General features: G+C 45.9%; 2 protein-coding genes across 2 annotated transcripts; one reads left to right on the forward strand and one right to left on the reverse strand.

Annotated features, from left to right (window-relative positions):
• Positions 1-1,013: 1,013 nt before the first annotated feature.
• acads (acyl-CoA dehydrogenase short chain) lies at positions 1,014-8,536 on the forward strand. Its single transcript, XM_076758112.1, has 10 exons — positions 1,014-1,090; positions 2,998-3,158; positions 3,701-3,850; positions 3,946-4,057; positions 4,241-4,392; positions 4,515-4,685; positions 5,394-5,531; positions 6,200-6,295; positions 6,375-6,431; positions 6,566-8,536. Exons 1-10 carry the CDS (start codon positions 1,063-1,065, stop codon positions 6,716-6,718), a joined length of 1,218 nt encoding a protein of 405 aa, XP_076614227.1. The 5' UTR covers positions 1,014-1,062; the 3' UTR covers positions 6,719-8,536.
• A 1,318-nt stretch (positions 8,537-9,854) lies between these two features.
• Positions 9,855-10,948, reverse strand: cldn5b (claudin 5b). Its single transcript, XM_076758790.1, has one exon. It carries the CDS (start codon positions 10,814-10,816, stop codon positions 10,169-10,171), a length of 648 nt encoding a protein of 215 aa, XP_076614905.1. The 5' UTR covers positions 10,817-10,948; the 3' UTR covers positions 9,855-10,168.
• Between the last annotated feature and the right edge of the window lie 6,186 nt (positions 10,949-17,134).

A 17,134-nucleotide genomic window follows, 5' to 3' on the forward strand; every position in this document is an offset into this window, starting at 1 on the left:
ATCACCGCTCCATCCCAAAGGAAAGACAGAATGAGAGCAAATACACGGGACAACCTTAACTGACTTTTTATGGTGCTAAAAAATAAACATGTTGTGAAAAACCTGACACCTCCCTGGCTGGATTACCTTTATTCTCTCTGCAAAAAAATCATGCTAATGTTTGGATAATATTCTTATAGGAATTGATGGTGTGTGGCTGCTTGTTACGATCTTAAAGGGTTTTCTCTCCATTTTCATCTCCTAAAGCTGATCCATCACAGAGTACAAGCTCCTCTGGTCAGTTTACTGCAGCATTACTGACTCACTATAGGTTCAAACATGAATAGTTTTGGGATATCATATAGAGTCTAATTGTTGAATTAAAGATAAAGCATCATACAGTATGTACATGTGTAACAGAAAGAGGAAACATAGTACCAGGTAGTTCATAAATATTATTAAGGAATAACACAGGGAGCTCTTTATATGCAGTAGAAATAAATTAATATATAGAAGGAGGAAAAAAAAAATATACACATCGAGGTAATTATACACCAAGTCGAATATATGATATACACCATATCACACACAATATATAATGAATTGTATGTACAGTTATGGCTGTAATTCACAGCTGAAATGTGACTGGACGACAGACCGTCCAATGGTTTTGGCTGAATGTGAAACTGATTCAGGGACGTGAAGTGAATGAAACAGCAGAGCTGTTAAACATTTGGTGAGTTTATGTCAGGTCCTCTGAATCTGGGCCACATGCTGCCTTCACTGCTCCTCCAGAGTCGTAAAATAAAGTAGCTGCATTTTTCTTTTTGTGTATTTTGATAATACATGACAAATGTGACCACGCGGCCACTTAAAATACTAAAAAGACCCAATTAAAGCCACTTTTGGAACACTAAATCGCTTAAGGACCTTTTAAAACTCTTAAACGTCGTCACGTCGGATCGCCTCGTTAGACAGTGCACTGTGCTCCAATTTCGTAATACTCATGATTTCCGACAGAACGTAAAGGCATCAGCACGCTTCAGGACGCCTCAGTGAAAACATCGACTGGAAGAAGAAACCATGGCGGCACTCTTCAAAGCAAGGAAAGGTCGGTACATCAAGAAAAAGAGGATTATAATGAAAAACAGCATTTACTCACAGAAGACAATGCTGGCTTAAAACATATTAGCTGTGTGCGCAGAGATACATGCACTGGAAACACTGTGAAGCAGTAGCTAACCTAGTTATGTTAGCTTGCTACGTAACCAGTAGCTACATAACCTGGGGAAACTCACCTAAGCGAAACTAACTAATCCCATTTACAATATACCTCGCAGTAAAAATCAAAACGTCTGCCAGCTTTGTTTAACGACGCAGTTACGTGACATAACCAACGGCGGCCAGCTAACATAGTGTTAAACCTGTTCTTGACAGTTAGCTTCTCGGCTAAATAAGGAGACAAGCTAGCCGGCTACATTAGCTGTGCTGTCAGAACTTAAACTGATTCACAACCATTTTCAATGAAGAAAATTAGCTCACCTCGTTGCCGAATAGTCTAACAGCTATTCTGCTTTTTTATGTTTTTATTCAAACTATCAGCCTGAGACGAAGGTGACTGATGGTGAGGTTCACCTTTCACCTAAATAACTGCAAGCTAACCGGTGAGCTGGTGCTGCCTTCAAAGACACTGAAGTGCATGCACCCTGTGGCTGCAGCAGGACCATGACAACAACATGAGAATGATTCGAAATAAATGTGACATGAAACGAGATGACTGTGATTTTTAACTGTGGAGGAAGAAGTAATCAGATCCTAAAGTAAAAGTAATAATACTTAGTGGACTGCCTCTGAGATGTGTTGAGTAGAAGTAGAAAGTTGCTTAAAATGGGAATACTGAAGTTAAGTACAAGTACCTTGTAATTTGTACTGAAATAGTAAAATGGATTTACGTTGTTTTGTTTTATTAAGTCTGACCAACAGGTCAAAAACTGAGAATGTTCAGTTTATCTCCAAATATAAGATAAAGAGAAATGAGCTATTACGAATATTTACGAAAAGGAAACTTTTGCTATGAAATCAATTTTCTGATGAACAGCTAATGAATTAACTGACCAATGGTTCAGTTCATATTGTTATTAATAATCTTTTTATGTGTTTTTTCAATGAATAGGAAAACCAAAAATTGTAAAAATCACAATTTCTGAAACCCCGTTCAGTTATCACATAATAACATGTCAGTAAGTTAAACTCCAGACTTTCCGTTTTCAGCAGTTTCTGTTCCAGATCACAGTGTTGGTACGACATCGTGCTGTCGTAGCTTCAGCACTTTGTCTGCGCTCCTCGTTTTCACCGTCCTGACAGCGTCATCAAATCTGACCCCATCATAACAAATCACGACACCCATATTAGCACCACGAGTCACTTCTGGCTCGCCGTGGGCAACTCGCGAGCTGCAGCTGGGTCTCGCCGCTCAGACCAGTTCATCAGAGGACCCCATCACCACGAAAAAACTGGATCTGATCATAGTGGACACTTTTATACTGAGTGAGAAGGACGAGACGAATGACGGAAATGATTAGCTGGATTAAGAACTTAAAATGTAGAAGTGGAATCTCCTGAATGCACGACTCTGCAGCTGCACCGCCTTTTATCCCCTCAAATTAACCAAAAAAACTCTTTTGTGAGTGATTCATGAAAAATGTCGAGCTGACAGGTTCAAAAATGATAAACAAATGTTAAAGCATCTTCTATAATAAAGGCATCAATGAGTGAAGAGACGCTTTCAGGCGTCAGTCTGAAGGGAATTTATTCTGAGGTGTTTTTGTTTGGCCAGAACAGAAGTAGAAGAAGTCTGAAGCACATTTCTTTAAAATTCATCCATCAGTTGTTGAAATACTCAGACACAATCCATCTCATAGTTTTCAGATATTTCAGCCTGGACAGGTTTTGTCCTCCATGTTGGAAGCATGACTGAGCACCAGTGACTCTGTGTCTTTGTCTTCTTCTGTCCCTCAGCTCTTAGCTTGTGTCTCATTGGACGTCGAGGTCTGTCTCAGCTGGCAGAGTTACCAGAGACTCATCAGATCCTGAGACAGACCTGCAGGGACTACGCTGACCGCGAGCTCGTCCCCATCGCTGCCAAACTAGACAAAGAGCATTGTTTCCCTGCCAAACAGGTGCGTGCACACACACGCACACACACGCACACACACGCACACACACACACACACACGGGCTGCACATTGTGATGCTTTAACAGTGACTTATGAGTTGAAAATTGATCCCATTTCACTGTTGTAATCCAGCATTTAGCAGGCCAAGATTAGAACCGGTGAGAGGGTTGATGAGGAAGAACGCGTCCAGCAGCCATCGATGTGTTGGTGATATTGATGTATGAGCTGACAGTGTGTTGGTGTCTGTGGTCGTGATGAACCTTCACCAAATCATCCTCTGAATCTGCAGCTTCCCACGATTTTACAGACATTTTAGAGGAAGTTTCAGCTCATAGTCAATCTGTCCAGACTGTCCTGGTTCGCCCCCATAGCCTTGTTTTTTTTAGAGAAGAAGCTCTGGATACGACCGTGTGGAGCGTTGTGGTGCTACAGACGTTTGGTTGGTGGAGACCAAACGCAGAGCTAAAAGACAGTAATGGACTTAAATTCATCAGGTGACAAAAACAGACTTCAAATGCTATTTAAAATGTTTGTCAACTGTCCAGATTCAGGAGCTGGGGGCGATGGGGGTGATGGCCATGGAGGTGCCCGAGGAGCTGGGTGGAGCTGGGATGGACTATCTGGCGTACAGTCTGGCTATGGAGGAAATCAGCCGAGGCTGCGCCAGCACCGGAGTCGTGGTCTCCGTCAACAACGTGAGGACCGCCGGCGGCACAGACGTGTGTGAATGTAACTGCTGTGATGTGGTGGTGGTGAGTTTGTCGGTCTCTTCTGGTCTCTGTGCTCTTAGTCTCTCTACATCGGACCAATACTGAAGTTTGGAACAGAGGAACAGAAGCGGCAGTGGATCACGCCGTTCACCACCGGAGAGAAGGTGGGCTGCTTCGCCCTCAGTGAGCCAGGTGAGCCTGACTGCACCTGAAGCACTCTGCTGTTTGAGAGTCCGACACAGTGAAGCTGCTTCAGCTGCTTCTCTGTGTTTGAACCTTCTCTGTTTTTCGATGTCAACGCTTCACTCCGGTGCTCGCTGGTATGAACTCACGTGTCTTTTTCAGATTTCATTCATCCCTGATTTTAAACTCCAGGTAACGGCAGCGATGCGGGTGCAGCCTCCACAACCGCTCGCCAGGAGGGAGATGAGTGGGTGCTGAATGGAACCAAAGCCTGGATCACCAACTCCTGGGACGCCTCCGCCACTGTCGTGTTCGCTACCACGGACAAGAAACTCAAACACAAGGCACGTGACGCGGCACGTGTTCCTGGTTTCATGTTGAGATGGCGAAGATAGAGAGTGGATGTTTGATAACTGACGGCGCTGATCGTCTCTGTCTGTCTGTCTGTCTGTCTGTCTGTCTGCAGGGTATCAGCGCCTTCGTGGTGCCCATGCCAAACGCAGGCCTTTCTCTGGGGAAGAAGGAAGATAAATTGGGCATCAAAGCTTCATCCACTGCCAACCTCATCATGGAGGACTGCAGGATACCGCTGGGCAACATGCTGGGCCCCCGCGGTGCCGGATTCAAGATCGCCATGGTATTTACACAGAGGCTGTGTTTACATGGAACCTGTTACTCCACCACCTGTGAACATAAGACGTCAGGTGAAACCAGCGAGCTCTGGGCTGAATTACGCCTGTCATGATTGGTTAAACAGCTGAAATGTGAAGGATTTCCTGAATATCTGCTTCTCTGCTCATCATACATACCATGTGACGCTGATCAGTTTCGGGGAGGCTCCTCGTCCTGTTTGACAGGACGTCAGTGAACCAGTGCCAGGATGCAGGGCTGAATCCCTTAATGAGCATGTTTGTTTAGCCTCATTCAGGCTAATTTCATCTGGAAAATGTCTGTATTCAGCTGCGTAGAGTCGGATAACGTCAGTCTGTTCGTCGTCTGTTGCTGCGTCGGGAGTCAAAGTTTGAAGTTATGTAAGAATTAAAGTTCTGCACAGCATCCTTCTGTTATCAGAGGATTAGAGACCTGAGAGCGAGCAGACCGATTGTTTGGCAGGTTTCTAATCGTCTTGTCAGGTGTACACGTCATGAGAGAGTCCTGGTGGCGTCCTCTGTCCAGAGAACGTCGCCTGCGTCCAGACTGGCAGGAAGCTGCCTCTGAGGTCTGAACGAGTCGGTCAGCCCTCAGACACACAGTGAAATCAGCAGGTTGTGCCTCCAGAATGAGGCTCAGGGTTCTGATTGGTGACCTGCTGCCTGTAAACTTCCTGTTTGTCTGCGTCTCTCAGCAAACTCTGGACAGCGGACGGATCGGCATCGCAGCTCAGGCTCTCGGCATCGCTCAGGCTTCTCTGGACTGCGCTGCAGACTACGCACACAAACGCTCTGCGTTCGGAGCTCCAATCGGCAAGCTGCAGGCCATACAGGTAACCTGAGCTGTGGTCGGTCACATGACTCTGAAGCTCCAGTGGTTATGATAACATTAGACGTTTCCTCCTGCTGGAGGTCAACAAACTCCATCAGAGCGATCAGAAACAAACAAAGTCTTTGTTTGGAGGGAAACTTCTAACAAACAGTTTGGGTGATAAATTCACTGTTTACCTTCGTCTGCCCTCCTCCTCCTCTCTGGTTTGTTTAACACACGTGTGTTCACCCTCTGACCTGTTTCCAGACCTCAGCAGTTATCTGTGTATAAACAATATAATCATGGCCGATTGAACGTGTGATAAACACAGTGAAGCTCATGGAGAGCTCTGTCTGTTCTGCGTCAGTGTCAGCAGACTGACAGCTTTCAGCCGTCTTCCTCCTCTTTTTGAAGAACTTTAGTGTAACAGCTTTTAAATGTCTCATTACTCATTAAAGGACATGTGGAAGCAGCTGTAGGTTTCCAGAACTCTGGACATATCCTGACCTTTAGGCCTCTGGTGGTTGTTTACCAGGCAGCTGCATCATGGGAACTGTGGGATCCAGTGTTTTTAGAGCTGAAGGCCTAAAAGTTGATCTTAACTTCATGGAAATGCTTTGCTTTAAGTTTAAAGGTGTCTGAAAGCAGTTAAAGTTAAATGAACTGATTGAGTTTTCTTCGCCTCGTTAGTTCAAACTGGCGGACATGGCCGTGGCGGTGGAGAGCGCTCGCCTGCTCACCTGGAAGGCTGCACTTCTTCGGGATTCAAAGAAACCCTTCATCAAGGTACTGAGCCGCCTCTGATTTAACGAGTCCGACGTCTCTTCGGTGTAACGAAAGTTAACCCTCCAGCCTTCTCCCGCAGGAAGCGGCCATGGCCAAGCTGGCGGCGTCTGAAGCCGCCACGTTCTGCTCCCATCAGGTAAGAAACCGACCAGGAACAGAACGTCCAGAAACCCTCGAGAGAAGAAACCCTCGAGACGCATTTTAATGTCCTCTGTTTGTGTTTAATGTCCTCTGTTTGTGTTTAATGTCCTCTGTTTGTGTTCAAATCAGGCCATCCAGATTCTGGGTGGGATGGGTTACGTTTCGGACATGCCCGCCGAGAGGCACTACCGCGACGCTCGCATCACCGAGATCTACGAGGGCACCAGTGAGATCCAGAGACTGGTCATCGCCGGCCAGCTACTGAAGGAATACCAGCCATAGACGCACGCTCGGCGCTGCCTTCGGTACAGTGTGGACAAATAATCCCAGATCTGGAATCAGATAAGTCGACCCAGAGACATCCCATCATCCATCCAGAACGATCAGCTTTAATGAGCGATGATGCAGCTTTTAGATCAGAGACGAAGCACAAGTCCAGAGGAGATTCACGTGATTTTAAGAGGCCATTAACTCCATGAAGTCGAGTCTGACGGGGATTCAGGAGCTGGAAGATAAGAAACCTCGAACTCTGCTGCCTTAAAGGGTCACTTCAGCCAAATATGTGAAACAGATCATTTCCTCCGTACAGATACGTTTGCTTTGGTATGATGTTTTATCTGATGTGAGATATCAGCCTCTGCTCGGCCTCAAATAACTTCACCATAACTGACCTTTAAAGACATGACACATAAATGGAAAAGAAAATCTACATTAGTGCCATTTTCTCCATCGTCTTCTGTCCCAAATCTGACCTGCTCTCACTCACTGAGCAGCGTTTTCGCCTTTTCAGTGAAGCTTTGGTGGAAACACAAAACCGAGACCTTACAGATGCTTCAGAGTTCAAATTTATGGGGAAAAGGATTCAACTTGATGCAGCAGTAACAGACACGTCGCTGTTATGTTCCTCTTATTCTTCTTCCTGGTCTGGTGCCTTCATTACCCACAATGCAGCTCCACCTGCTCTCAGATGGGTGCTAGGTTGTGGTGTGTTATGCTCGTAACAGCTAACAGCCTGTCACTTCTTCAACACCAACAGATGTGTCTCAGTTTCAGACTCGAGTGACATCATCAGAGGACATTTATCGGTCTTCACGCAGCCTCCTCTGAGACACTGAAGGCTTTGTAGGACTTGTTTAGACGGCTTATCGGCAGGATCAGCAGAGGCTGAGACACACAGCTCATGGAGGAAGTTAAAGTACTTTAGCTGCTTCCTCTGAGTCATAACCCCGAACACACACACACATCATACACATATTTTAACGTTCAGCGTGACTTGTCCTTTCCATGGAGAGTCCACCTCGAGGAAACGTCCATAAATCAGCCCACAGAGCAAATAAGACACTCCAGAACTTCTCTGAGAGTCTTCACATTTGAAAGTTTTCTTCAGTATGTCAGTGACCCAGTCTGTGCATCCACGAGTTCACTGCTAACAGGAGCTGCTAACCGCTAATCGGGCATACTTTGAATGGTGCTAATTTACCAAAATGTAAACAAATAAAGGTAAAAACAGAGCTCAGGTTGTCTCCATGGCCCCTGGGTGAGGTGCTGTTGGTGTTGTCTGGGTTTGAAGGCTCATCTGAACCACTTAAACCACTTTGTCAGTTGAATCTACTGCATGATGTTTAATACTTTAGAATCAGACTCAAGCTTTCTGTGCTCAGATCAGCTTCATTTTGTCCTGATGCTCGAGAGGAAAAACCTCTTCCAGGCTTCAGTTTTGTTCCTCCTGTGAGAGGTTGAGCCAGCAGAGGGCGACGGCGTGCCTTCGTGTTTCTTGACCCACTTCTGCAGATTCATTGTTGAAGAATCACCTGAAATCTGCTCAGTTTTTTTTCTGAATGAACACACGTTGATCACAGTTTGACTCTTTAATGCTCTGAATGTCAGTTTGAATCATGGATCGTGTTAAATCTGCTCTCCTGAAGATTTAAATCTGGACGTGTCAAAGACTGCAGAGGCTGCTTCCTGATGTGGCTCGTCTCTCAGAGCATCAATAATTTGTGCATATTTCAGTGTAATTTATTGTGTGCAGATGATAATTCAAACTCAATCTGCCAGAGGGAAAATGTGGATTTATGTCAGCATTAAAAACTAAAAACACAGAATGTTTCATCATTCAAACGCGTTGTTTTTCAGGGAATTCAGTTTCTTAAAGGAAGCTCTTTTACTTTATCTCGGCTGCCTCTAACGACTGTTATCCTCGTCAATGGATCTGCTGATTGTGTTTGGACTCACTGATTCTTCTCTGCAGGGACTCAAACTGGAAGAACTGACGCGTTCAAACAGGCCCAAATGTTGGCAAACCACGTTAGACCTGTACGTCTCATCAAGGTTGGCAACTAAACCAGACATTTCAAACCAAAAAATCATCGTTTGGAGTGTTTTTTGGGCCTAAACTGACTTGAAGCACAACAGAAGGTTTCAGCATCTCTGCAGAAACATTCAACGTTTCTTGTGATCGAGTTAAATCACTCATTTGTCATGATGAGCTGACTTTATACGACACATTTTTAGAGCTTATTTCTGTGTGAGAATAACTCTCACATGCATAAAGATCCAGATGTTCTGTGTCTGTCCTGCTAGCTGGTGACTGCGATGATGATAAACAGTAATTGAGCTCATTTTGACTCATTCGTTGAAACGAACGCTGAGCTGGAGGCCTGATTCCACACATGGCCTGTGAAACGGTTGAAACCCGCCTCGAGCCGCTCGTCTCTTGGCGAGCAGACTGTTCGGAGGCTGCTCTTCCTCTCTGCCGCGCTGTAACCACCACCGTCTCTGTGTCCGTCTGCACGTTCCTCTTGTTGATCCACGTGAGGGCACTGATTGCTCCACTGGTCCAGATCTGGGCCAAGCTTCCTGACGCTGGTGCTGCACCCTGCTGATCCTGGTGATAGTCTGCTGGGTGCATTGTTCGGGCCGGCCTCTTGGCACGGCCGCTCGCTGCTCCATCAGGGTGTGTGAACCACGCTCTTGATTATTTTGACGTCACTTTCTGGCTCTTGTTTGTTTCCTTTATTTCACATACAAACAAGAACACAGCAGACTGTGTTTGTGCTGCTCATCACCTTTGACCTCGTTATGGAGGCCAGATTCTGATGTGAGGATCAGGATTTGAGTGATTTAGAGTGAATGTGGCTCAGAATTTTAATTTTTAATCAAAATGTCAGATGTAACAGCTGAGAAATGAGACGTACAGACAGGTAAATTCTTCTTTTTTCTTTATTAGAAAACGTATTTTCTGCTGAAAGACACAGAAGTACAAAACACTGTACATGTATTCAAATGCAAATTCCCCCTTTGATCACAACATGAGTGCACATCGGTCTGAAGGCTTCGCCGCCTGCTGCATGTTCACGAATGTGGGAACGAATCTCATAAGCAGAACACAAACTGAGTCCACGGGGAGAGAAAAGACAGTATTTACAATGAAGCTGTGCAGCTTTTCAGAGGCCAGCTGATGAGAAAACACTGCAGCCTCTGATCGACCCGCTGCGTCTATGACAGCTTTCACTTTCCTGACTCCTAAAACTTCACTTGAAGTGAACTTGTGATGCAAAACAAGCGGATTTAAACTTCTGCTGCCTGACAAATACTAAAAAATGACATTCAGTTGGTGACATCGTCCATATGTTAGTTTCATGCTCTGAATGTGCTCGTCGTGTCTCAAACAGCATCTCTCATCACGCGCCGATGCTTCAGCTCTGCTCCAGAGTCCCACACAGTCTCACTTTACACGTAATACTTCTTGTCGAAGTCCCCGTTGGCTGTGATCGTCTTGGTGGGGGCGTATTTGATGGGATAGGCGCCCCTCACCCCCTGAGAGAAGGAGCAGCACAGCAGGGTCCCGCCGAGCAGCAGCAGCGCGGTGGCGGCCCAGCCGATGTAGATCGCGGCCCCGATCTCCCTCTTCTTGGACGGGGGCACCTGCGGGTTGTGGAAGTCCACTATGATGTTGTTGGCCATCCAGCAGAGCGGGACCAGCACGAACAGCCCGCTGATGATGTAGATGACCCCTCCGGCGTTCACCACCCTCGCCTTCACCGTCTCATCCTTGATGCAGTTGGTGCACTGCGCCCCGGCGACCGTCACCGTGAGGGCGACGACCCCCAGCACGGCGGAGATGACCGTGAGGGCGCGAGCCGTCTGCAGGTCCTGCGCCAGGGCCAGGACCGAGTCGTGGACTTTGCACTGCATCTGACCGGTGCTCTGCACAACGCAGGACATCCACAGCCCGTCCCAGATGGTCTGAGCCACCACGATGTTGGAGTCGATGAACGCGGTCACCTTCCACATCGGCAGCCCGCACGCGACCATCACCAGCAGCGAGCCCGTGACGCACAGCGCCAAGCCGAGGAACTCCAAGCATGCAGCGAGCATGGCGTGTTCTTCAGTGTGATGCCGCCGATGAGAGAGATGAAGCGGGTCCTCGGTAGTGTCTCCTCTCCGCGGTCTGTCTGGATGCTCTGTGCGCGCGCTCTCTCGCCTCCGGTCACTGAGTGCGTGCCCTCAGACGCGTTTCATTTATGGGACCGGCGGCCCGACGCCGCGCACCGCCATCAAAACAAAACCCAGCAACTTTTGGCCAATCAGCAGTAAACGCATCTTTGTCTCAGCCAATGAGGGGGCTCTACAGCAGCAGCGCCTCACACACTTGCGCGTGCACGTGAGCGCACGGGTGTGAGTGTATTTAGCGGTTTGTGTCGGAGCAGCAGACGTGGAGTCTTCCTGTGATTCAGAGGCTGCAGGACGAGGTGCAGCGAGACCGTTTGTCAGGATTTCCATCTCATAATGTGACACAGAGATAATCAGAAGTCACACATGAGGAGCAAACACAGGTCTGGATGTAGAGGACAGACATGACAGGATGTCTCCTCGGGTCTCACTTGTAAAACTGATTTTAATCTCAGTGTGACTTCCTAAACAAAGGTCACATATGTGGGACGTCCTGTCGGTCCACGTCCTGAACACCGTGAAAACCTCATTAAATGAAGCTGTTTGACGTCCGTTTCCCATCCATTTCCCATCATTCTCCACCTGTGACATCCAACACAAACATGGACGATGCTGAAGGAAAAGCAAGAACTCATTTATGGAGAATATAAAGTTTAACATGAAGTATTTCAACCTCATCGTAATGATAAACTCAGCAGCAGGTCTTCAGGGCCGAGCAGCTCTGTTCACGCAACATCACTTTTTATCTGAGGGGTCTTTTAATTTCTTAATGTTCCCTAAAAGATTCCTCGGAAAGATGAATTGAAGTTTCTCCTGATGATGTGAGCCGAGTTCATAAACGGGACTTGATTTCCTTTCATTCGTTTGTTGGAAACTTCTTTCATCATTTGGGTTGAACTGTGCAGAAAACTCTCATGAAGCCGTGACACTGATCCTTTTGTTACCAGCTGAGATGATTTTCTCTCGTCTGGATGATATTTTGACCCTCAGCGACGCACAGGATGCTCTCCACGCAGAGACGCGGCGGCCATGTTGAAAGGCTCCATTGTGCTGAATGTGTTGTTGAAAAATTCCCTCAACTCTCTTTTGTTTTTGTGCTTTAAGTGGACTCAGTCAACCCAACATACGCGTCCTGTGCATTCTGCAATGTCAGGACTGTGATGAGAGACGCACCAGAAGCAAAGCATTCTGGGCCCTCATGTGGGCCCTTTAAGAAACAAAGAAAAAACAAATCTGACGGCTTCCTGTTGAAACGATCAGCCAGACTTGATCCTTCATCAGCTTCTTCACTGAAACTGGGAAAGTTAAGAATTCTTCAATTTTCAAGGCAACAAACTTCACCAAAATGTTTACGTCGAGATAAATTGACAAATTTCTTGAAGGCGCAAGTCAACTAATTATTGTATTATAATAAATATCTGCAACACTAAACCATGTACGACGTCTTGGGACCTTCAGGAGTCAGACTGAGCAGCCATGCTAGCAGCACCGTGGTGCTTTGGGCTAAATGCTAACATCAGCATGCTAACATGCTCACAGTGCTAACGTGCTGGTGCTGATATCCTGGAATCATTCCCATTGGCTCTCAGACCTGAAGGTCTCAAGAGGTAAACCTTTATTCATGAAGCACGTCTCACTGTGGACGAAGCACGGTGTGTCCGAGCGTCCACGCAGCCACAGAACAACATCACACACAGGTACACACAAATAACACGCCAGTTAAAAGGCAGCAAGAAAATAAAATAATTAAAACCAGAAACCAATTAATAAGATAAAATGTGAATTAAAACCAGTGAAAATAAGTATAAAAAGAGATTAACTAAAAATGATAATTAAGATAAACAGTCGACAAATAAGTTTGTTTGTTTAAAACCAATAAAAGAAGGAAAGATGACGTAAAATAGAGTAACGGAAGACAGAAGGCAAGAGCTCAAAAGGAGCGTTTTCAGGTTAGTTAGCTGCACTGTTAGCAGGCTAACGTTAGCATTTAGCTTAAAGTAGCTTACAGCCTCTCAGAGCTGCTTTTGTTTGTGGTCTGATTTCAAAAGCATGAAAAATATGGCAGACACAGGTTAAATCTTAACCTCTGATTGGCTGTTCCCTCTCAGAATGCAAATGTGATCGATCATGTGATCACTTGAAACGGCTCTTAAAGGTTCCTCCCACGCTTTGCTGTTAGTGTCCTGATTAACGTTTCACTGCAAAGTTCATTTGATCAGATTTCAAACCAAAACACACCAAAACAAATTCCTGCTCAGCCTGAACACAGCATCCTGTACCGTTAGTGTGTGTGTGTGTGTGTGTGTGTGCGTGCGTGCGTGCGTGCGAGAGTGATCGTTTAGTGCAGACAAAGTGATGCGTGTCGATAAAAGCTCGACCCCACCTTCTCTAATCACTCTCAATCTTTTTAGTCATGAACTGACTCCGTCTGCCTTACATGGACTCAGAGGGCTGATTCAGACCGCTGGTATCTGGGGGGTCTCTGGGGGGTCTCGGGGGGGTGGGGGGGGTGGTGGTGTTTGCCTGCTGACTGACTCGGTCGGATGCAGCAGCAGATAAAGACAAACAGGGCGGAGGAAAAGCCTGACTGCTCAGATAAAGTCTTCAACAAGCAAACAGACTGAATTCAAGATCAACTCCAAATATTTGTGCTGATGAGAAGTTTGAATCAGTGTGGTCCATATGGATCAATACATCATCCTATAGATCGATACATCATCCTATGGATCGATGCATCATCCTATGGATCGATGCATCATCCTATGGATCGATGCGTCGTCTTAACGCTGCGGTCGTATCGATCACCTGACGTCAGTCGGAGTCTCGATGGCGTTTCACATGAAGGACAGAGTTTACTGCAGCAGGTGTTGTTGATCATCGTGGACGTCAACATGCTGACAAACAACATTCCTCCAGAAAAACACAATCAGGGCTCCATCTGGAGAGCTCGTTACTTAATGAACACACACGTGCTCACACACACACACACACACACACACACACACACACACACACGAAGGAGAATGAAGTCATGATGTCACGTAGTAGGTGAGTGGGTCATGAAAACACACATTTTAATCAGTCAGGCAGCACAATGAGACTGATTGAAACAACAGTGTGTGTGTGTGTGTGTGTGTGTGTGTGTGTGTGTGTGTGTGTGTGTGTGTGTGTGCGCGCCTGTGTGTGTGTGTCCTCAGAGGGCCAGCAGATGCTTCCTCCTCTCTTCCTATGGCTGAGTGTTTACACTTCCATAGAAATACTTGGAGCTGCTGAGGCTCGACCGTCGGCTCTGATGGAAACGAGATGAACCAACACGTGAAACTTAAAGAACACAAAACCTGAAATCCAGAGTTACAACAGAGTGAATTTTATTTTAATTAATTAACATTAAAATTAATTAATTTAAGAGTGAACAAGGTGAAACTGTTCAACAGGACAGAAACTGGTAGAAAGCTCAGGAAGAGGGATCCATCTTCAGGACCCTCATCTCTTAAACGTTCCTGCTACACTTACCTGAGCAGGTGAGTGAAAATGAACTTTCACCTTTGATACTTTAAGTACCTTCTGCTGATAGTACTTGTGTACTTCAAAAGACTTGTGAACGCAGGATTTTTGCTTGTGATGGAGTAATTTGTGCATCATGGTCTTGTTACTTTTACTTGAGTAAAGGAGTACTGCAGGTGTGTACTGCTGCAGACAGCATACCAATGATATTCAGTATTTATGCTGTTTGTTCCACACTGCTCTGCAGTTAATGTACCAGGAATCCACTTTACTGTATTCTACTTCACTCTACTCTGCTGTACTTCGTACTTCATACTTCACTTGACTTCACTGTACTCAGCTCCAACTCCAGCTTAAACTTCATGACAGTATACTGTAACAAACATGAAGAACATGCTGAATACTTTATACTTTTTGTACAGTGTATATGCAGTACTCTGATCCCTTACTGCAGTACTTCTTGGCTGTTTTGTACTTGTGTGTCTGAGTATTCGTTCTGAGTCTGCTGAGAGTTCTCTTGTTTTCAGGATTCGGCGGTGGAGGGTGGAATAAGACGAGCATCTTATTTTATGACTTCCTCCCGATGGCGTCGGTGTGTGACGCTGATTGACAGCTGCTGGTTGCCAGGTGACACGCTGGGGGCCCGTGGGGGGGCTGACACGCAGCAGCGTTAGGATGTCCTGTCTCTTATCACTTCCCCTCGCCTCCATTGTTCTCTGGCCTGCCGGGAATATTCTCCTCCTCCTTTTCCACATCACCTCCTTTTATTATCCACAGCGCAGTGTCACCTGCTGCGGCTCCTTGGCTCTCCTGGAGGCGCGAGGCCTTGGCACTTTGTCCAGTCGTGCGTTTGTCCGGTGCCCGCATTTGACACGTGGGCCGGCCGTTTGCTTCAGAGACGCCTTTAATGTTGGTCTGAGGTGTTGGTAATCAAACGTGTGTGTGTGTGTGTGTGTGTGTGTGTGTGTGTGTGTGTGTGACCTCTGTGATCTGTATTGTCCTCAGCTGCATTGAACAGGATTCTGTGCAGCAGCTGCAGCACTCGACTGGTCTGTTTCAGTGTTTTGAACCTCTGCAGGTTGTGAGGCTTCGCTCTCTGATGATGACGCCGACGCCGCAGACCAGCGTGTGTCACAGCAGGTGACTTCACTGCCGCGTGATCCTCGAAGGTAAACGTGCTGCAGACATGACTGACGTGATGTGAAATTATCAAAGTAAAAACCAGCGGAAGTCGGAATCGGCTTTATTCTCCAACTATGTGTGTAAGTGCGAGGACTCTGACTCCAGTTTAAACACTGCAGTCAATCAATGTATCAACGAGGACAAAAGACTGAACAATAAGTTAAATTATGCAAAAAATAATTTAAAGGAACAATCATAATTCAGTCAAATATCACAGAAAAGTGTTTCCTGTCGTCTGAGCTGAATGAATGAATTAACGATGGCGTCCGTGAGTCATGTGACTTTAACACCGCTCATCTCTTCAGTGAAAGCATCAGGTGTGTGTGGAGGATGAGGGGGAGGCTGTAGCCTTCCTCACATGAACACATGAATCTAACAGAAATGTGTGATTCCTCTCACATTTTCATCGTGTGAGCTTTGACTGCAGCTCTTCTTCTGTGGTGGTAATAATCAGCTCCAGCAGCTGTTTATCTCCATCAGATTTCAGTTTATTAATCCCCCATCGAGGAAATTAGGGATGAATCAGCGCTGAGTCGTGTTCACAGAGCAGCAGCGGATGAGATAAACGCTCAGTGGTGTTTTGATTTTCTCTGTATTTGGACAGAAACCTGCTGTTTGTGCTGTTTTCAGGAAGCTGCTCGTATAAATCTGGATGCAGCTTCATCACAGAGACATTCAGTGTAATCATCTGCACTCACTGAACATGACGGCTTTAACAGGTCGTTGACTCAGACTGGAGGAAATCCCAACTCTAGAAAGTCATCAAGCCGCGCTGATTAGAGATGGAAGTTCTGTGTTGTGCTCCTTTAATGTCCTTTAATGTCCTCGTCTTCCTCCGGTGACTAATTCCACCTGTTACAACAAACGGCGGACGTGACACGTTCGTGGAGCTCGGAGTGCCATCGCGCCGTCATCCTGTGTGGATTCAGCTCCTCCAGTCCTTCACTGCGAGGGTGAACAACACCGTCACATTACTTTCCAACTGAGTACATGTACTCAAGTACAAATCTGAGGTACTTGTACTTCACCTGAGTCCTTTTTCTAATCTCAGAGAGAAATACTGTATTTTTTACTTCACTACATTTATCTGACAGCTTTAGTAACTTCACAAATTAACTTTTTATACACAAAATATATGAAGAGTTTATAAAATCTGATATTTTATAAAATAGGAACATCCTGTTGAGACATGAATGAGGAGACACAACAATCTAAAGAGACCAGAGACAAGAGGACAACAGACACAGAGACACAATGATCTAAAGAGACCAGAGACAAGAGGACAACAGACACAGAGACACAATGATCTAAAGAGACCAGAGACAAGAGGACAACAGACACAGAGGACACTTTATTGCACTGCAGTACTTTAACTTTCAATCTTCAAGTACATTCTCCTCATTATACTTGCATGCTTTCACATTTTCAGTGCAGGACTTGAGTATTTCTGCTGTGTGGTATTAGTACTTTCACTGCAGTACACAGCCTAAATACTTCCTCCATCACTTTGAGTCAGCTTCCATTTATTCTGACCTGCTGTGTTTCAATAGCTGAACG

The sequence above is a fragment of the Chaetodon auriga genome, chromosome 19 (assembly GCF_051107435.1).
Source record: "Chaetodon auriga isolate fChaAug3 chromosome 19, fChaAug3.hap1, whole genome shotgun sequence".
In the NCBI taxonomy this organism is placed as follows: domain Eukaryota; kingdom Metazoa; phylum Chordata; class Actinopteri; order Chaetodontiformes; family Chaetodontidae; genus Chaetodon; species Chaetodon auriga.